General features: G+C 39.0%; 1 protein-coding gene across 1 annotated transcript in view; it reads right to left on the bottom strand.

The window, feature by feature from the left end:
• The window catches only part of AVEN (apoptosis and caspase activation inhibitor), a 137,973-nt gene extending 115,879 nt beyond the window's left edge, over nucleotides 1-22,094 (bottom strand). The window contains exon 1 of the mRNA XM_044436196.1: nucleotides 21,805-22,094. Within this exon, the coding sequence (XP_044292131.1) occupies nucleotides 21,805-22,035 (231 nt within the window). The 5' untranslated portion in view covers nucleotides 22,036-22,094. The remainder of the gene's footprint in view (nucleotides 1-21,804) is intronic.
• Between the last annotated feature and the right edge of the window lie 439 nt (nucleotides 22,095-22,533).

Raw genomic sequence — 22,533 nt, 5'->3', positions numbered from 1 at the left:
TCTCCTTCCAATTAGCCATTAACTATTCATCAGAAAGTAACCATTTGTAAAAAAAAATACAATCACAATTTTATTAGATATCACAGACAAGTTAAAATAGGTGTTAGCATTCCTCAAGCATTCGTACTTTGTTATCTTCAGAATTTGCTTGAAGACGACTATTATAATCTGAAAGCAAAACAGCATGACATTTGTCTAGCTGTAAAATATTTGTTTCTGCTCCTTATTGTTGCTAACACACAGCTGTTTTAAACCATGTTACTGCTGAAATTAAGTCCATAGAGATTAACAAAGTCAAAATTGGACAGTGGAAAAGAAAACAAATCTGAGGAAGGCTGACTACATTACTTAGCTTCTTTACATACATCACTTCATATTGACATATTAATAATACAGCTTGTTGTAATATCCTCTAAATTCTGCTTTTCATTAACCAACAATGTAACATCTCCCCTTGATTGTCCTACTACCATTAGTTATATTATACTTCTCATCTAGCAACAACATTTTGCAGAAAAGAATAATGCATTGAGGAATAATTCATCTGACTTGTTTGCTCCATTTATAACCTTTAGAGAGCTCTGCCAAAGGTACAAATAAGTTCAATGGAGAGGGGGTGCTAAAAAGTCAGAAATATACAATTAACCCCCCTCCAAAAAAACTTCAGTGCTACACCTAAGGACAGTAGTTTGCAATTTATAACAAAAAAAAAAAGGCTTCTTCTGTTTTCTTACACTGCTTATCTCACAGAACTAACAGAAAGGTACATAGAAACATCTGTTGCAGAATGAACACAATTGAATAACATGAGGAAGTTCTAATGCTGGATGTTATAGATTATGCAAATTATGTTCATCTACTTCTTATATATAAGTGTGGGTGGAGAGGCTGTTTGCTTTTTGGGTGACAGACAGTTATATGGCATTATTGCTTAATTAAAATACTTCTATATTGCTTAACGTATTCAAATCACCAAGCAGTTTTTTCTTCTTATTTCTTTTTCTTTTTATACTATACACTCACATTATTAATAGGGACAATAAAGCAATTAATATAATCAATTATTAAATGAATGGACTATGGACTATTTCTATGCTATTAAAACCTACTAGTCCAGAAATCAAGGTGATCAGCTTGAGGTCCATTCACTCCATCAAACCTTCAGAACTAGATCGAGAATGGTTAACAAATTCTAATATAAACTTTTTTTCCCCCTACCAAACAAAGGCAGGTGGTTAGATTTTTCACCAATCCCACTGACCATATTCTATTGAGATATTTCCTAAATGAGAATCCTCGAACATCTTTCAAAAACCTTACAATCGCAAGTCTTGCAGCTCCCAAAAATATTGCCTACAGCTCTTCAGAATTCAGTCCTTCAGTCTCCCGTCATCAGTGAAAAAGATAATAGAGTTTCATTAGGGGTTACTGTTTGTTGTGTCAGCTTATTCAACCATTCTGTTACTTCATGACAAAAAGATTAGATTTTTTGAACAAAATAAACACATATGCCCATATCTGTTTTTATATTTTTACTGTATAATATTTTAATTTATATATTTGTGAGCCACCCCGAGGCTTCGGCGAATGGGGCAGCATAGAAATTTTCTAAATAAATAAATAAATAAATGCAAAACACCATCAGTATCACCTCCTAAGATTACCTCCGTGCTGCAAATTATTATATACCTCCCATCTGGGTCATCTAAGTGATCCACAACTTCAAATCTATACCTCTTAATTAAATTGAGTACCCCCATCTGAATGTTCCACAAGCAGTATATTGTTCTCCTAAGGATGGAAAATTTATAATACATTGTACCTATTTTCCATGATGCATCTACTGTAATAGCAGGACATCAGCACCCAGTTTATTTATTATCTACATTATTCCATATCCTTTAGCTGGAGACCCCAGAATATTTCTATTAAAGGAATTTATTTGTAAACTCTCTAAGATATCATCCACCAGGCTTACAGTTCAGACTTTTAGTTTTCCCAGGCTAGCATGCATGCATGCATGCATGCATTCATTCATTTATTTAAAGTTTTTATATGTTGTCCCAATACTAAAAGTCTCTGGATGGCTTACAAAAAACATTTACTTTATACAGATAATATTATCTATACTATTGAGATTTAATAAGTGATTGCACTGTGAAAAGAAAAAAAAGATCATCTGCAAACTTTTCCACTCCCTCCTTCCTCTCCATCCTCCCTTATTCCCCCCACTCTCCTTGCCTGACACCTGGGAACATGTCGCCAGCTCTCGGCAGGAAACTGTCCCATTGCAAACCACTGTATGAGGCCAACTGCAAATGCTCCTGAGGTTGAACTCCTCCTTCCCCTTCCTTCAACCTTCCTACCCCTCTCTAAACATGTTTAACTATTGAAACAGTTATTCAAATATTGAATAAATGTTAACTATTGAAATAGTCAGCAATTTATTTATCAAGTTATTTCTTCCCATTAGAAACACTCCTATGAGGTCTAATTACTTATCTCCCTTCTATTAAGGATACGGCAGTATGATGCCCTTGAAAAAAACATTATGAAGTCAGTCTCTTTGGCCTTCAATATTTTTTTCTCTCTTCAGTTTCCCCACAACCCACCCCAGGCCCTTGTTGTTGCTGTCTCTTCTCTTGAGGCTGCTCTTTATCTTGTGTCTTCACCAAATTAGACTCAGACACACCAGTCTTCAAATCCCTGAAAAAATCCTGCAGTTCCTCCATAGCAGTTATAATCATTGTTTTCCACTCTAGCCAAATATTCAGTTTAAAGGGGAACCCCCCTGTGTACTTAATTCCATGCTTCTTCACAGCATCTGTATAGAACTTTCATTGTCTGCATCTTCTAATATTCTAATATTCCAGATTGTGGAATGTGCTCCCTGGAAAGGTTCACCTGGCACTGAGCCTATATTGTTTTTGGCGCCAGGTCAAAACCTTTTTATTTAAGCATTATTTTAAAAACTAGTATTTTAATGGTTTTACCATCACATTTGATTTATTTTTATTGGTTATATATTGTTTTATTATATTGTGATATTGTTTTATTGAATTCTGTTTTTAATGTTGTAAGCCATCCTGAGATGATATACATAAAGGACGGCATATAAAAGTTTTAAATAAATAAATAATCTCAGTCGCCAAATCCTGAAAGATGTCCATCTTATGTCCTTCATACTCCAAATCTTGTATGTTATTCAGTGAATGATACGATTACTAGTTTCACTGTAGTAACGGGCAAACCTTACAACAGTATCTCTCTGTTGACCTTCATTTGTTTGTTTAGGATCCACTCTGTGAATCCTCTCCAAATCAAATATTGTAAGATGCCTAGGAAGGCCTTTTGGCAGTTATAGGTGACCTATAAAGATGTGAATGAATGAATGAATGAATGAATAAATCTTCTACTGTAATTTTTTTTTGATCGAGACAAAGGTCTTAAATTCATTCTATCATTGTCTCTTTTAAATTCTCTTTACCTCCTTTCTTAAAGCCTCTCAGGCAAATGCTGAGACAGTGATCACGATTTTCTTGCTCCTCCAACTTATCTCTCTGTTTATTTTTTCTGCATATCATCATCTAGCCTCTTGATGTACAGCCAAGTCAAAAGCTTAATTTGTTGTTTATTTTTCTATTTCTTTAATACTTGCGTTCATTCCAAGCAATGTACAGTACACCCCCGTGAACTTGCGGTTCAGCATTCGCGACCTCAGTCTTTCACGGAATTTTTCTCTGAGCAAGTCCAAGCTGATCTCCTAGCGAGTAAGCCAGCGCCTCATCATGCGGTGGCTTACTCGCAAGGAGATCATTTCCTCCAAGTTTGGACTCGCTTAGAGAAAATGATCTCTGCATGCACCCGCCCCTGCCTCGCCACGCACACACGCATGCACACCCCCTGGCCCAGCCCAGCCCGTGCCTCCTACCCGCACCGCCTTGGCAGCTGGCGCCCATCGCCGACACCAAATTCACAGTTTTTCACAATTTGCGGGTGCTTTAGGACCATAACCCCCGCAAATTTCAGGGGACTACTGTATCTTGTATTGGTGCTAGAGCTGCTTTCAAATCTATTTGCAAATATTTCCTTAATTGTTTTAAGAGCTTTTTCGTATCTACATTACACTTACTAGGCAGTTTGGCTTTTCTCCTTCTCCCTGCTTCATCTTATTTATTCAGTTTCTATACTGCCTAACAGCCGAACTTCTCTGGGCAGATGCCATATCTAATACCGTATCACTTCTACATTCCTCCTCCAAAGAGAATAACTCACTTTGTTCTTCTACTTCCAAAAAAGTGTTCAAACCTCAGTTATGCTCCAGCCTCTTTTTCTCTTCATTCTGTTAGTTTATCCAAATATTGTTTTTTTATGCTGGCTTGACTCACATTTAAATGTCAACTACAGGTGGTAGGGAATGGAGGAGTACAATTATTCTGCCATCTCTCATGGCAAGTGCCCCCCCACAAGAGGTTCACATTAAAAAAAACCACATGACTATGTAACAGCCCAGATAAAATAATAAGTAAAGCATTAAAATACCATCGCACTGAGGTTATAAGAAAGCACCTGATCGGTGAGGTAAAGCCTATCTCAATAGATGCGTTTTCATGAGGTATGTAAAACTTGCTGTCATTTCTACCTATTAATAAATGGCAATCAGTGGTAGGAGCTGAGCTGAGGGACAGAAATTGACCTGGGTTGTAGCAAGAACACCAGCCTGTACGGTCATTCCTCTACATAGGCACGAAACAGGTGCTGAAAAGAGGAAAACTGTGCCTCACTTGCCTCATTCCTGGTATTAGACTGTACGACTAGCCCCACCACAGCACCCATGTGTCAAGTGAGACCTTTAAAAAAGGGCACCAACATATGTACAACTGTATTTGGGAGTCCTGATTGCATGGTCTTAAGCATATAGAGACCCTACCATTGTGGGGTCTCCATATGACCCTTAAACATACAGCAACTCCACATATTAGCATCCCTTTTCAGATGCTCATGTCTGTGCACTGACCCTGGTCAATGCACAGACATGAGGGTAGGACAGGAGGGTGGCTTCACCCACTTTCAGTATTTAGTTAGCTCCTGGAGAAATGATTGAAGAAGCATATTATTTAGATTCTAAGACTGAAAACAACCTTCACAAAGTGACGTGCTCTTATTTTCGCATGGCAAGTCATTTGGGTAGCAGAGATGCTACGTGAAATGCTGAAATGTTGTAAATGCCAGGAAAATCCATGTCACATAAATACACCCTAGCCCCACATAAAACAGACACCAGATTCTTTGCCACTACAAAAGTAATAAAAGAATGAATTTGGCCTGCAATCTTGGCTTGCACAACTAGGAAACCAGATTCCAGGATAGCTCACAAAACTACAGCTGTATCCTAGGCCACCCAGTATATTTTCTAACAAGAATGGATAATAAGAACTTGCATATGTTAAACATCTTGCCCCACGAAAAAGAGGGGGCTTAATTATTCTTTTAATAGTTCCCTGGATTCTTTTGAAATATAGGCTATTAGAGACTAATTGTTAATCGTTACAGTTCTTGCAGCTTTTCTCTTGCAAAGTAATTTGTCACAAAAGGAAAAAGAGAAGTAAAGCACTTTGATAACTAAAGAGAAATGGTTTGGTGCTAGCTGGGTTTCAAACACTCAATATATATTCAATGTGTGACCTAAAAGAAAGAAAGAAATGTATGCCCACTAAAGAAACAGAAGGGTTTTATTAGCAAAGAGTGAACTTATCCCAAGTGAGTTCATTTCCTCAGAAAGTAACAAATTCATCTATTTGAGCCTGGATGAGAATTCTCCTTTGATCTGAAATCCTGTTCCAGATATTGAAAGTTTTGCATATACACAATATAAAAGTACATCTCGTAAGCTGTAATTTACACTCCTGTAATGGCATGACACCATGGATCACCACATTATATACCCCCTTCCTGATTAGTTGTCTTTGTGTGATCCACCTGTGTGGTATGATGCTTGCTTACCAACCACTGGAGAGAAGATGGACCTGCAGAGTCATCTTCCTTGCAAAGTCAGAGCTGCGTCAGTAGCACTATTGACAAGGGAAGGAAACGTGGACACACTGAATTGCTCATGTGCATGCACAGAACTGGTGCGGTTTAGATACAAACTGTGCATGTGTAATACATTATACATGTATAATGTATAATAAATGTATAAAGTATTATTATTATATAATATAATAAATTGATTTAGACCTGCTGCAAAAGTGAGCATTCTCAACATATGAGTTCTGACCAACAAGGCAGTTAATTGAGAAATTTGGTATCATCACCACTTTTTCTACTAAAAAACCCTAAAGTTCACATGGTTATCTTTTTTGGACAGTTGTATTCACAACCATATGGATGGCTTCAGATAATTCACATTTCAAAAACAAAAAACAAAACAGAATCAGTAGTTAAAGGATCATTTACAAAGGACCGTCTGTCTGTCTGTCCACCCACCTACTCAACCATTCCTCTAGTACATTGACTAACATGGCTATAGCTGCCTCAGCTCATTCAGATCTATCCCCACACACATACACAAATATACAATCTGCTTCATACCAGTCCTTTGCTTTCAGGAATCAAATCCTGACAACACAACCAACTATACATGTAAGAATTGCTTCTGAAAGAAAAAAATACTCAGATGGTTGCCCATTTTATTTATATATTTATTTGTTCTGGAAGCAGAACCGAAATAATTTCCATCTAGAACCAATGATCCAATACTCTAATGACTCCTGCTGCACCAATATTCAGACATAAGACCCTGCCTCCATCTATTCTACACACTCTCCCATGATACCACTTGCTGCATTGCCAGGTCAGCCCTAGTCAGATGTTTGCTTGCATGTTTATCCATAGTGAAAGCCACACATTTAAATATCTGTAAACCATTCATAAGAGACTTACTTGGTGAGTGTCATGAAGGTGTGTACTCAGGAATTAATTTGTACCTATAAAAGATAACTCATAAAAAGGATCTAATTTCAAGTTTCTCTTAAGAGACATACGCAGAGAGGAAACTGCACAGCAACCTTGAAGAAAAACTTTTCACAATCAATCCATCCACCAAGTATGCAGACTTCATATTCATAATTCCTTTATTAGGGTTTTCAACAATAAAAGAAAAAGAAGCATCAGATGACAATAGAAGTACGGTTAAAATGGCAATGTACACACACTAAAAAAAAAAGGTGAAGGCAAGCAACACAGCTAGTGCAATCACTGGGAAAAAACAATTTGTTCAAGGTTGAAACTCCTTGCTCTAAAAGAAAAAGCCTGATTATTCAGAATAGTTTTTGCTACCACTCATTCATTTTACATGCATCTCCTTTACACTTGTAAACACAAACCTATCTTTCCAGTGATTTCATAAGAGTATGATCAAGTTAAAAGCAGTTGGACATCCTTGTTTAAAGAACTGCATTTTATAAAACAACTAACAAATAAAACAAATCAATGATAAACAAATTCCAAACATGTATCGTCTCTCATCCAATTCCAAAGAAGCACAAGCATACGTGAAAATATGATTTCTGCTCTATTTCTGGATACTCCAAACAAAGTTAATACAGTGGTGCCTCGGACTTCGAACTTAATTCATTTCAGGAGTCCATTTGAACACTGAATCATTCGAAGTCTGAAGCAATTTTCCCCATTAGAAATAATGGAAAGTGAATTAATCAATTTCCAATACCCTAAACAAAACCCATTTCAGTAAACTTAAACAGTAAATATGGCCTCCTGAAACAAATTAAGTTTGAGGTTATATACCAGGTGTGATAAAAAAATACAGTGAATGTTTAAATTAAAAAAAAAAAAGTAAAAGACACATTGCCATTAATCCCTCTCAAAATACCCCCCTCACTTTGAACACACCCACTTGATTGAGACATTTGGTTACTAGGTGGGGCATAAATATTCCAACTAGATTATTAAATGTTTTGAAATTGCACCCCAACTTATGAATATTTATTTGGAAGACATTTCCCCAAATGCAATGGGACTTGTTCAGGAACTAGATTACATAGGTTTGCAGCCTCAAACAAATTAATAATCCCAAGCAAGACTCTTAAAACCTTTTGCCTCCATAGCAATAACTGCAGTAGCACCATCATTTTGCTTTTCTGAAAAAGCAAAAAGGAAGTATAAGATGGCCTTCTTGCTTTCAAGTTCTGACACATGTTTCAAGGTTGCTAAGCAACCTCAAAGCGCTTTCTCTCTTCTAACCTGGAAGATATGTGAAGCACTTAAGGCTATTCAATTGTATATATAGCCTCTCTGAGTTGAAGGACAGTAAGAGGGGTGCAGGGGAAACACAAATGAACTACTCCCACTTAACATCAGATATCCCATTAATACATTTCAAATCCATGTCAGAAATTATTTATCCACCTGTATCATTGATAATTAAATATGCCAGTTCTGAGTAGCAGTATGACCCAAGGTGGGTTGTAACTGCATCACTAGTGCCATACAAAAAATGTAGCAGAAAATTAAGAATTGGGTCTCCTAAACCATGCTTGAGCTAAAGCTGGATCTGAAGAAACTGAGGACTACAGAATACACCACAAACTTCCAAATGGAAACTCGTTCCTTCCATCTAACAACTGACACCAAAACCAAGGTATTTTAAGATGGATAAATAAAAAACAGTCCTTATCCACATTCAGAAATGATTACTGCTGTAGAAGTGATTATGTTTCCATTTTCAAGGAAAGCATTTAAGGAGTATATCACTCATGCAGGCCCTCACAATTCTAACTGAAGCCAAGCATGGTTGCACAATTATAAAGTTGGCTTCCAGCTGAGACAAACAATATTAACTGTTATTTATTATTGTACTTAATTATTTCTATAGCACCCTTTCTGCCAAGGGGGTACACAATAAATCTAAAATAAACCCATCCTGCTTAGGGATTTTATTATATGTTGTTGTTGTTAGTCACAAAGTCGTGTCCGACCCATCGCGACCCCATGGACAACATTCCTCCAGGCCTTCCTGTCCTCCACCATCCCCCAGAGTCCACTTAAGCTCACACCAACTGATTCAGTGCCTCCATCTAGCCACCTCATTCTCTGCCATTCCCTTCTTTTGCCATCTATAGTTCCCAGCATTAGGCTCTTCTCCAGGGAGTCCCTCCTTCTCATTAGGTGGCCAAAGTATTTGAGTTTTATCATCACTATCTGGCCTTCTAAAGAGCAGTCAGGGTTGATCTCCTCTAGCACTGACCAGTTAGATCACCTTGCAGTCCAAGGGACTCGCAGGAGTCTCCTCCAGCACCACAATTCAAAGGCCTCAATCCTTTGGCGCTCAGTCTTCCTTATGGTCCAGCTTTCATAGCCATACATTGCAACTGGGAAAATCATAGCCTTGACTATACGCACTTTTGTTGGCAGGGTGATGTCTCTGCTTTTTAGTGTGTTGTCTAGATTTGTCATTGCTTTCCTTCCCAGGTTCCTATGGAGTATAGATCTTTGCAGCATCGGACTTTCCTTTCACCACCAGATACATCTGCAACTGAGTGTCCTTTTGACTTTGACCCAGTCGCTTCATTCTTTCTGGCGCTACTAGTACTAGCCCTCTGCTCTTCCCCAGTAGCATATTGAACACCTTCTGACCTGAGGGGCTCATCTTCCGGCGTCATATCTTTTTGCCTTTTGGTACTGTCCATGGGGTTTTCATGGCAAAGATACTGGAGTGGGTTAACATTTCCTTCTCCAGTGGATCACATTTTGTCAGAGCTCTCTGCTATGACCTGTCCGTCTTGGGTGGCCCTGCACGGCATAGTTCATAGCTTCACTGAGCTACGCAAGCCCCTTCGTCACGACAAGGCAGTGATCTATGAAGGGGACTATTATATGTAGCAGTACACAATAACAATTAAAATGGTTTAAAATCTTGGATAAAGAGATTAAGAAATAAAGTGAGGAAGACATGAATGGGAGTGTATATACGTCAAACCAGCATAACAAATCAAGGCTATATATTGTAGCATATTGCTTTAGTTTATTATTAAGTAATTCCAAAGGGTTGCTCTAGATCTGATAACAACATGGCCTCTCTCCTATACATTTTTTTTCTTTTTTGCTACATACAACTTGTCCTCATCCCCTGTCTCTATTGTTTGAACTTCCTTACTTTCTTGTTTGTAAGACTACATACTTAGCCACCGGAAAGCTCCAAACAGGTGGATTAAAATGAATGGCTGTAAAAGAAAATTATACAGCTTGCCAGATTCAAGTGTATCCTTTGCAGTTAATGTCAAAAATTAATTTGAGAGCAGAATCAAGCAGATTGGGTTGCACATTACAAAAATGTCTGTATTTGTAAGATTTTATTAAATATTTGTGAAGTCTTTACATTTGGGTGGAAAGGCTGAATTAAAGCAGAGCAAAAATCTAGGTTTTTTATGACTTTCAAGGCTGATGACTATTGCTTAGAGCATTTGTGACTCAGACCATCTAGGCTTAGTGTGGTTTTGCTTTGATGCAAGTGTTAATAGTCGGCATACTATGGTGGGAAATAGAACAGAATTTAATAATGAGTATAATTTGGATGTCTCGGGGCAGACTGGTTATACCAATTTATGCCAATTTTACATTTTTTAAACAAACAATATAGTAAAGCTCCAGTTTGAGAATTAATATGTTCTCATGAAACTAGCCAATAAGAATGAAAATATGGAGTTCATTTTCCTCCATCCCAAGAGAAAAAAATATAGCTGCTGTTAATATAGGATAGGAAAGGAAGAAAAACATAACTTATTTCCCTGAAGATGGGCTTGCAAGCATGCCTGATATGGCATTCAATGCTGAAGTGCAGGTCAGAATGTACCTACATTATATACTCAGTTATTAAGCGGCTTGATGGGATTACCCATCCCAAGCATACTGCATTTGCAGTGTCATTCTTTACTGTATATTTTAGCTACTTAAAATATTTTATTTGTTTTTGATAAGATTGTATAGCATTTTTGTGGTATTTCATTATCTTGCTTTTTATGTATTGTTGTAAACTGAGCAGAGAGCATCAGCTATGGGACAGTGCAGAAATTTCACACACACACACACACACTAGTAAATTTATAGATTATATTAGAGATCTAGAGATATAACAACAATAATAAAATAACATACAGAGCACAAAATATGTTAAGGGTGCAATCATATGCATGTTCAGACAGATAAAAGGCCTACAACTGTCAGCATGCCCCAAGTACAAGTGGAAGTTAGACAGCAAATCCTGAAATGAACTACAATATAGACTACAGAATTGTGTATCTTTTACACAGCACTTGCTTATTATTTTTTTAAAACAGTATGCTTGTCCAGCAAAGAAGGACCTCAGCAGGACTGCAAGACTATAACACTTGCTGACAAACTAGGTGAAGAAGCCAAGATAGTTTTGTCTGTTACCAAACTGGTCTGCCAGACTTCAACCTAAATATCCCTTCACCTTTAAGTTTCCAGCCAAATTAGGTGATATGCAAGCTGTGCGTTTTGCCATCATTTTATCTTTCAGTCCTTTTGTGTGCTGTCTTCCTGTTATGAAAGCATGATTCTTGGTCTGCTACACAGAAAACAAATGAGGTGCCCATTTTCCCATCATTCTGTCTCTTCCCTACAACCACCCCCTCAATGCTTGCACTCCCTACATGGCACACATGGAGTCCTTCTACAGAAGCCAGGAAGTAGGGAAGCTAAAAGGACTAGGGGTGAAGAACAGGAAGAAGCCATTACTGCCTTAAATCTCATAGCTATAAAATGTAATGGTAAACAAGGAATCTCCAGGGTGCAACGGAGCAACATTATTGAAAGACAAACTCACACAAAAATGGTACTCTGATGCTATTGTAGCTCTACATAGTACTCTCTCAACACCCAGTCTTAATTTCTGGCTAAAGCTCACTATTTCCAACAGCTTTGTCACTCCAATCTCCTATCATGCAGAGGCTCACTCAGAGCCAATAACAATTTGTCCTAGGCAAGAAGCTAATTGCAAGGCTGATTGAAAGAAAAGCATTTTCAAGAAAACTCTGCTGATGTTTTTTCTTTACATTGTAGCATGAAGCAAAATGTAATTTTTGCCTGCTTACACCATATATAACATTACAAAATTTCAATGAGCAGGGTTTGTGAAAGAATTTGTGCACTATAATGTCTAAATAAGAAAATAAGTAGTACAATGAAGGTGTTCTTTCTCCAGAATATAACTTTTAAGTGCAGTGCAGTGTTGATTGCTACAGCACATGGCAAAGGCAGGTGGGGGAGGTAAAAGAAAGGCTGGATACTGGACAGCAAAATAGGAAATGCTTTGTCTGTCACTGTCCACATCTGCAGCAGACGTCCCAGAGCTTTGCCACCATTATTAGAATGATGCCATGGATGCCACTGATATGACCATGAATATTACTCACATGGCCATGGATCTTTCCATGACCCTAGTGCTCAAAAAGAGTGACACCCACATGGTAAACAGAAAAGTACCACAAGTTCAAAACCATAAAGTTGCTTTATGCCATAGCTTAACTCAGTGGTTTTCAACCTTTCCACAGCTGGAGACTGGCAAAAACAGGAAAACCACCTTGGGAACTGCTGAGGCAAAAACAAAAAGCACCATACACATAATACAGTATTCTGTGTATTAGTTTCCAAACACAACACCAATAAATAAATAAATATTCCAAAACAACCAGAAACCGAGCAACAAAAATGCCAACAAAAGAAGAAAATATCAAAATTGGTGCAAAACCCAGCTCCCACCGAGCCGTCTCTCCCCTCCCTGCCTCCTCCCGCCATGGCACCAGCACACCCCCCGCAAATGCAGTATCAACTAAGAAAGAGGTGGCGGAGCACAGCCAGCCCCCATGCCCGTCTCATGTGTACTTTTTTAAATGGTATGTAAATATATAAGATAAATCTGAAATACACAAATACGTGATTTTTTCAACAACAACAAAAAAAAGCAACATAGCTTTTAAAAGATCCCTATGCATTTAAGCCCCAATATTTATCTCAGTCCAGTATATACAAGAAATTTATACACAGCAAAACTGTTTAACATATAGTTCTGTTGGGAATGAAAGAGGAAATTGTTCCTGGCATGTGTTTCACGGTCAGGGCCAGGGTGGCACTGACTCTTCAAATGAGGACAGTGAGGCCTGAGCAATGAGGCCTGCAGACACAGAGATGATGGGCGAGGAGCTTATCTTAAGGCTGCCACTTTCAGATGTTTAGCCAGATTCTGGCAACCAACAGGGTCTAGAAGTGCCAGAAGAGGGAATGGTAGAGAAGCAAGAGGAATCTGGTCCAATCCTTGAACCTATGGCACAGTGCTGGAAGAGAAGGGCTAGCCAACTAGAGGGCCTGCATAGATCTATGAGGCTTGCCCATCTCCAAAGGGACACTCCCAGAGGGGTGGGGCCAGGGTTACTCAAGCAAAACACCTACAGAACACACAATGGAATTGAGAGGACAAATACATTCCAACTATGAGCAGAGCTGCTGGATCCAAAAGCTCAAGCAGCTCTTTGGTAAAGAAAGAGGAGGCACGGGGGGGGGGGGGGGCTGATACTAGTCGCCTAGGTTCTCCTCTGTGAACAATTGATAGAATTTTGACTTTGCAAAGAAGAGGGGGATTACATGGCCACCATATCAAGCTAAAGAATTATTTGTACACATGATTCTCCAACCAGCTTGGAAAACACATACAAAATCCTGCTTCTGCACACTTAGGGCTCCCCAGTGGAAGGGCAATTGTCTTCTGTGGAAGAAGGGGACAATGAAGTCACTCCCTTGAGTGAGCACTGTTGTTCCAAAAGTGAAGCTCAGTTTTTCCTCATTAAATTTTCTTTCCCTTAAGCAGCTCACGGAAGAGCCCAATTCCTATCATAGTTCAGCAGCAGTCTTTAAAACAACACTAGATTTTGGTTCAGATGTGCATCAAGAAAGATTTCAATATGCCGTTACCATATAAATAGCACAATTTCCATATTAGTATATAGTAAACTAATTAACAAGAGGGTCCTCAAATGCAGATTTGCACTAATAATAGGTTCCAGCTCTTAAAGGGTTGAAAACTACTGCAATGGAAGACATTTCTGGTTTTTATTCTGATAAAAACTAATCCTATAGCTTGTTAGTATGATATCATAGTCCTGTGAAGAATCACTTTAAATTGAGTAGTGAGTGCTGCCAAAAAAAAAAAGTGTAGGACTTATTTGTCTAATTTAGTCTATTGTAATTACATGATCCCTACAGTGATCAATATACTGATATCCAAATTCTTAAAAAACAGTATTTTCTTTTTCTTATACCCTTTACAAACACTGCAGTAATTCCATGTATGTTCATAGTGCTTTTATTTTAAATCTCACCCTTCACCTCAGTTCTCATGACCTGGGTTGCAAATCATACTTCAAAGAAAAGGATGTAAGTATTTGTAAGTTAAATAGCAGAAAGAATAAAGTCAGGCTAACTAGGAAAGGTAGACTTCTGAAAGGTCCACTGTGATTCACTGATAACAATTCAGAGTGCCAATTTTAGAAGAAAAGAACCAAATGAATCGATACATATTTTTACTGTATTTTCATGTCCTGTGTTTCAAGTATACCATGACCTTAAGAAAACTCACCCCCAGCCTAGAATATTAAAATCAACATGAAAATAGTACAACAAATGCAATCAGCATGCTTATCTTTCATTTTGCCACACAAATGAACTTCTTCAGATTCTGTGACTTTTTACAAGATGAAACTGGCCAGCAAGTCAGCCCTTCCTTTCCTTGTCATCAAACCATACATCAGGGGCAGGCAACACAATGTTCATGTACACCAGTGAGCCCTCAACATATTTCTTAGTATTCATCAAGGTGTTTCCACCTACTGCCATACCAATTTCCCATGAACACCTTTGGACACCATGAAGGGTAGGAGGGAATTTGGGAAGGCTAGGATCACACAACATGACAAATCAACTCATACTAAATGCTAATTATGTGTTAAGTGTGGGTTATGACAGAATCATGGACTGTTGTGTTATGTGAACATCAGCCATACTACAAACCTTGCAGTTTTTTTAACCGTGAGTAATCCACAGTTAACAAACCAACAATAAACCATGGGTTCTTATAATGGGTTGTTCATGTTTAACCCACAGTTCAACAACAACCCAATCCAACCAGTGAGTTCATCTATGAGAAAGGAAGAGATACAGAATGGGAATGAATTGGTTGGAGAAGAGAAAAATAATTTAGCTTCTATGGCATAGCCTTCTGTTGGTGCTGAAATCTGCAGCCTCAAATGAGTAGTTTAAGGTACAATCCTATGCTTGTTAAGGCAGGACACAAGTCCTACAACACTCAGCATGGCTTAGCCAATTTTCCTGTCTAAATGCACACAGGATTGCATTCTTGGCGTGTTATGGCTCAGATGCCACCTCTGCTTTATGGATAATTTGGGCAAGTTACATATGGAGAATTTAGTAATAGCTATACCTTACACAGCAGCCATTTGGCAGTGGTTCCGGGAATAGTTTCTCTGTTTGCCAAATGTTTCTGTGGATCAAAAAGGTTGCTTACTTTTACCCTACAGTAGCACCACTCTTCAGGGAACAGTATTAAGAATCCTCCTTTTATCCATTGCACTGGTTTTTAATGAATCCAGAGGAAATAAAGCTTTGTCTTGCAATATCGTGACAAGAAACACAGAGAGTTAGAGCTGTTCATTTTATCCTCTCTCAAGACATCAAAAACACTTAATTCTGTGATTTAGCTTTTGTACATTGAAAACTAGTATAAATGGCTTACTGCCAAAACTAATGATTAATTTCTACCTTCTAATTGGCTAAGAAAGCAATTCTATGCCTTAGTGACAGGCATATTTTTTTAAAATGAAACTGCATGATATTATGTTGAAACATTCATTACTGTTTGTCAGTAATTATATTTATACTCTGCCTTTTGTCAACAGGACAATATTTTTTATATTTAAGCTTTCATCTGCATGACAATGTGGCCAGCCAATCACAATAAGAGAAAATGTGGCATTAATTCAACTTGATATAATCTTTATAGATATAGCCAAGTTATCTCATTACTACACACATATAATACAAGAGCAACATAACAGTTGACAGAAATGCCAATGCAGACAACAGATTAAAATATCAGGCATACTAGCTTTCTCCATAAAAGATGCATATTTAAACCTTACAATACAAATTCATTTCTTTAGTGGTTAGAAATCAGCTCTTATTTTCATAAATCAGCTCTTATTTGTGGTTGTGAGCCACCCAGTGGTGCTGTGGCACAACTGGGTGACATACAAATGTTATAAATAAATAAATGACACCAACAAGTTGGTTGAGTTCAGTTACAAATTCCTTTAAATAAAATAATGGATTATTCAAAATACCTGCATTGGGAAAACACTTTCTTTTTATTTCTGAAGATTCAAAAAGGGAAATGAGGAACACCAGATGCTCCCTTATATTCAGTCAGCCCATTGGTCCCTCTAGTCCAGTGTAGCTGACCATGACTGGCAGTAGTTTTCTACGGCTTCAAGCAGAAATTTTGCAAGCCCTGCTGAAATATGCCAGAGACTGAATTTGGGACCATTTCTGTGCAACTCATGCACTTTACCAATGAACAACAGTCTTTACCCCAGGAAAAAAGGAGAGAACCAATCAATCTAATAAAAAGTAAACCTTTCTTGGGACACTTGAGATTCCTTACATAGGCAGAAGATCCAATACTAAGTATCTACTTATGACTAGCAAAGTGGGCTAGACGTGTAAATGGAAGAAACTGCATAACAAGAGCCATGCTGGATCAGACCTAAGGTAAATCTAGTTCCAGCAATCTATTCACACAGAGCTAGTTATATGTCTGTGGGAAGCCAACAGCAGGATATATTCCCCAACAACTGGCATACTGAGGCAAACTACCTTTGAACCTGGAAGATACCATCACCATGACTAGCAGCCATTAATATCTCCTATTCTGCCTAATCCTCTTTTAAAGCCATCTGCATTAATCTCAAAGGCTTCAAAGGCTTCAATTCTTCAGCACTCAGCCTTCCTTATGGTCCAACTTTCACAGCCATACATTTGCAACTGGGAAAACCATAGCCTTGACTATACACACTTTTGTTGGCAGGGTGATGTTGTTGGTGGGCATGTCATGAGAGGAGCCGGCTGGTGCCGGAGGTCAGACTAGATGGCCTGGGAGACCCTTCTGACTCACTCTGTTTCTCTGTTTCTATGTCTCTGCTTTTTAGTATGCTGTCTAGATTTGCCATAGCTTTCCTCCCCAGAAGCAAGCATCTTTTAATTTCTTGGCTCCAGTACCCATCTGTGGTGATCTTGGAGCCCAGGAAAATAAAATCTGTCACTACCTCCACTTCTTCCCCATCTATTTGCCAGGAAGTGAGAGGACCGGATGCCATGATCTTAGTTTTCTTGATGTTAAGTTTCAAGCCAACTTTTGCGCTCTCCTCCTTCACCCACATCAAGAGGCTCTTTAGTTCCTCTTCACTTTCTGCCATTAGAGAGGTATCATCTGCATATCTGAGGTTGTTTATATTTCTCCCAGCAATCTTAATTCCAACTGGTGATTCATCTAGGCCCGCCTTTCTCATGATGCGCTCTGCATATAAGTTAAATAGGCAGGGCAACAGTATACAGCCTTGCCGAACTCCTTGCTCAATTTGGAACCAATCAGTGGTTCCATGTCCAGTTCTCACTGTTGCTTCTTGACCCGCATTTGGTTTCTCAAGAGACAAATAAGATGGTCTGGTACTCCCATCTCTTTAAGAACTTGCCACAATTTGCTGTGATCCACACAATCAAAGGCTTTAGCATAGTCAATGAAGCAGAAGTAGATGTTTTTCTGGAACTCCCTAGCTTTCTCCATGATCCAGCGTATGTTGACAATTTGATCTCTAGTACCTCTGGCTCTTCGAAATCCTGCCTGTACTTCTGGTAGTTCTCGGTCCACATACTGCTGAAGACTAGCTTGTAGAATTTTGAGCATAACATTGTTAGCATGTGAAATGAGTGCAATGGTGCGGTAGTTTGAACATTCTTTGGCATTGCCCTTCTTTGGAATTGGAATGTAAACTGACCTTTTCCAATACTGTGGCCACTGCTGAGTTTTCCCAATTTGCTGGCATATTGAGTGTAGCACTTTTACTGCATTGTCTTAAAATCATCGTCATCACAATATGATAAAACCATCAATACAAACAATCAATCCACTTGCATATATACATACACACACACAAACAAACATATAGCATATACATGTATCAGCTAACACCGATCTAATGAGATCTTTAAGCAGAGGTGTGGTGAACACACTGTGGATGTATGCATTATACTCTTAATGGTGAATAGCTGCTCAATGGGGGAAATTATCTCAAATATTCATTTATGTCCAAAGCATAGATATTACTTTCCATTTTTTGTTCTCAAAACAAGCATATGCAACAAGCCATAGAGAAAAGAAAATAATGGAAATCCCTCCAACCTTTTATCTACAGTTCTAGGAGGCAATGGCACAGGTAGCTTCTTACAAGTCAAGTTTTCCAAAGTGCTACAGATATTATCAGCTTTTTGTCAAAGGTTATTGCAAATCCCAGGAGTGTCCTAGGTGGTGGGAGGGGAAGAGAAAAGACCTTCCATCTTTCTCCATGTGACCTTCTATCACCAGAGGACCACTACTGAAATTTAAGTATGGATCCCAGCATCAATTTCTGAAATGACTTTTAACCTTCCTTTTCCCCAATTCCCCACCTCCAATCTAAGTTTAGATTCTTAGGACAAAGAGTAAACTTTTCATGGACTGAACATTAAAAATAAGTGAATCATCTCAGACAAGTATGGTTTGATGACATCAATATAAACGCGGTATGCAAATTTCTTAGTTTGTGAATTCAACGATCTTGAGAAATGTACCTGAAAAATGCATGATTATGATAGCCTGGGATAAAAGAAACTGCTGAAAATTGCAACCAAAGGCTATCACAATCCAGAAGTTAATGAAATAAAACATCAGTATGAGAAACAATGATACTACAGATTAAAAGCAAATTAAATAATTTATCTCCAATCTTCACAAGAGTTATAGCAAACAATCTAGCATTTCAAATTACCTGTAATATATTATGTAATTCTATTTTATTCTGATAAAACATTTATGATAGCTTTCTAAAGAAAAGATACAATATTTAATCCACAGCAACTATATCACCCTTCCATAATCTTTAATTATCACTTGGTAAAAGTAAACTGATATTCATTAATGCCACTCAAATATAACCAAATAGTTTCTCATTTAAATAAGAATGGCTGCAATGGTTTGTGAGAAGTCACTTGCTGCTCTATAAAGCTGTGGTTGTCATACCAGTCCTGCTGCAATGGCTACTCACAGGTTGAAGGAAGGTGCATCTTTACTATGTTCTTTTATGATTAAATAAGTTAATAGAAAATGAATTAATATCTATTAACCATTATAGCTGACTGGGGCCACCATGTTCAGAGGAGTGCACCACTGAATCTCAGCACAAAGGAAAACCATCGTAAGCCGAGAGCTTCCACATGCATTGCTAACAGAATCCTGCACTAAATGGAATTTACTCTGTTCAGTAAAGCAAGTGTAAATGCAAAATATTGTGAAAATATTATGGAACAGAGCAATGTCAATCCATATGGGGTTAAATATTATCAAAACTCTTAATTACACAGTCAGACCCATGTAAAGCATGATAACCTGGAATGTTTAACCAGGTAATGTGTTATAAATCAAACTCAAAAATATGAAACAATTTATGAAGCCAGAACCCTATTGACTTTCACTTTCTTTACCAGCATTAGAGACTGTAAATTTTAAAAAATACTGTCTATATGTTATTTTGCTATTTGTGCATCTGCTGCTTTCACATTCATTTTTACTCAATTGTCACATATAGCTGTACTTGTAGGACATGCACCTGCTGTCAAGACTGTGTCCTGTGAAGGAAAATGCATGCACACTGTGCTATCATTTTGAGTTGATGTTATTTTATGGCATACACAAGAGAAGAGTGCCTACATGTATGTTCATCTTCCAGCTGCCATACAAACTAAGAATAAGGCCTTAGTACGTAGGCCTTGACAGGAAGAAAACGGATACATTCAAACATGGTTCTGAAGAAGAGCTTTGAAAATATCCTGGACCAAGGGAAAGATGAGCAATTGAATCATAGCTCAAATCAAGCCAGAGCTTTCCCTAGAAGCAAAAATGACAAAGCTGAGGCTGTTGTACGTATCATGAAAAGGGAAAGTCAAACATCAGAAAAGAAAAGGAAGATGAAATAAGAGATGGATTGACTCCAGAAACAGTCTTGAATTTAGACTAGTTAAGCAGGTTTGGAATGGATAGGAAATTTTGGAGGGTTTTCACTCATAAGGTCACGTTAAATTGGAGATGATTTGACAGCACACAACAACATGTAGGCCTCAATATGCTGTGTATCACCTGATATTCCATCCCATGCTTCTTCTGAGGTAATGCATTGCCTTTAGGGTTGCCATCATTTAAAAAGCTGTTGCACCAGGTAAGTACACCCATACAGTACTTATACATTAAGATCCCTAAGTATACCCATACAGTGTTGGAACAAGCAAATGAGCAAAGGAAATATTATCTGCCTTTAGATCTTTTTGTGAAAACCTCTCTCAGCTTTATGCCCAATTTAAACATGATGCCTGATGTATAAACCAAACCTACCCATATAGAGTTGCATGCTGCAGATATACTATTTAAACTGGGTTATCAGTTACTGGGTGTGCAGTGTTAGTACATCAAGTATTCATGAGCTTGGTGCATACAGAGCAGCTGGCAACCCAGTTTAAACACAATCCTGTTTAGTCATGCATTGGTTCATTTTATACATCCAGAGTCAACAAACATAGGCAACTAACAGCATTTCTGCTCAAAAGAGGTAGAATCTAATTATCCTACCCTAGAACATACTTTTTGTGCAATTCTATCCCAGTAGGGAGAAAGATGGGGACACTGTGAATGTGTGGTGTAATCCTGTACATGTATACTCAGAGGGAAGCCAGAGAGCTTTCAAGGGATTTAATCCCTAGTGACTTTAAGACTGCAGCCTTAAGTCTTCACTGTAAGACAAAGATAGCTAGAAATATCACATACCCACTATCATCCTTTTCATGACCTGTAGTGCCAGTGTTTACTATAGATACCTGTTTTTCTGATGTCCATGGGTATATATGATCTAATGAGTGATTACTGTAGTTGAGACTACCCCAATCTAATGCCTTCTAGGAGTTTTATGCTACAACACACATTATTCCCAGCTACCATGGGCTGCTTTACACATCCGAGAGTGAACCCTACACCATAAAACCGTATGTCACAATACATCTGTTAGAAATGCCACTTCTAGATGTTGTCTTTGATGCAACAACAGCTCATCAACAAAGACTACTCCTACAGAAAATAGCGAGCGACTAAATGCAGTGAGACTCACGAGAACCTATCAGACTCTGACAGCTAATGGTTTAAAAATAGTGGTGACGACGCAACTGCCTCAGCGGTGCGTCAGAGGAAATGCTTCAACCTCGTACCACAGCCTCGAAACTTCCTACCACTACTGCTGGAGGTGCGCACGGGGCGCCCTCAGTGGATGGGGCGCGCGAAGCAAGAGGAGAGCCTTTAGCTCCGCCTCGGGGAAAACCAACCCGGACGGGTTCCTTTTTTCTTACCGACTGATCACATCGAGAAGCGGAGGGAGGCGCGGCGGCTCCTCGGCCACGAGCGTCTCGCCTGCCGTGCCCCCCGCCTCTTCCCCCTCTGCCGCGGCTCCCGCCTCCTCGGTGGTGGCCAGCCTCGCCGCTACCTCCAGCGACTTCTGCCTGTTTTTCCCTGCCGCCGGGCCGCCTCCGATTTTGCCGGGCCCCTTCCCTTTGGGGCTTGCTGCCACGCTCGGGCTGCATCGCGGCCGTTCCCGCCGCCACGCTGCTCTCAGCCGGACTTCCCTAGGCCGGCGCGGGTCCCCGCCTTCTCCGGAAAGCGGGCTGCTCCGACGCAGAGAGCAGAAACTTGAGCGAGCGCCAGGCTCGGGCCTAGCGAGCAGAACGCTGTAGCCTGGGCGACGCCTCGCAGTGCGCACCTCCCAAATACGAGCCTTTCCAAACAGGCTGCAGGTGCTGAAAGGCTTGTGCCATCGCAGCGTTTAGCTGTCTTTTAGTTAGTTTCAAGGGCTGGCTGTATTGCATGGATTCTTAATAAGAGTGGCACGATATCGCCACACCAGGCCAAATCACAACACGTTGGAGAATCGCACACAACTAAGCTTAAACATAAACTTGAAAGTAAATCCCGTTGAAACTAGCATTCCCGATAGGGTGAATGACACCCTATTAAATATCCCTTACGCAAGGTACACAGTACCGAACACAGTTAAAAATGAGGTAACAGTATACCCACATTAA

The sequence above is a fragment of the Varanus komodoensis genome, unplaced genomic scaffold (assembly GCF_004798865.1).
Source record: "Varanus komodoensis strain SLA01 unplaced genomic scaffold, ASM479886v1 scaffold3, whole genome shotgun sequence".
Classification (NCBI taxonomy): Eukaryota; Metazoa; Chordata; class Lepidosauria; order Squamata; family Varanidae; genus Varanus; species Varanus komodoensis.
Note: the sequence above shows the minus strand (reverse complement) of the source record. Positions and strands in the feature narration are given on the sequence as shown.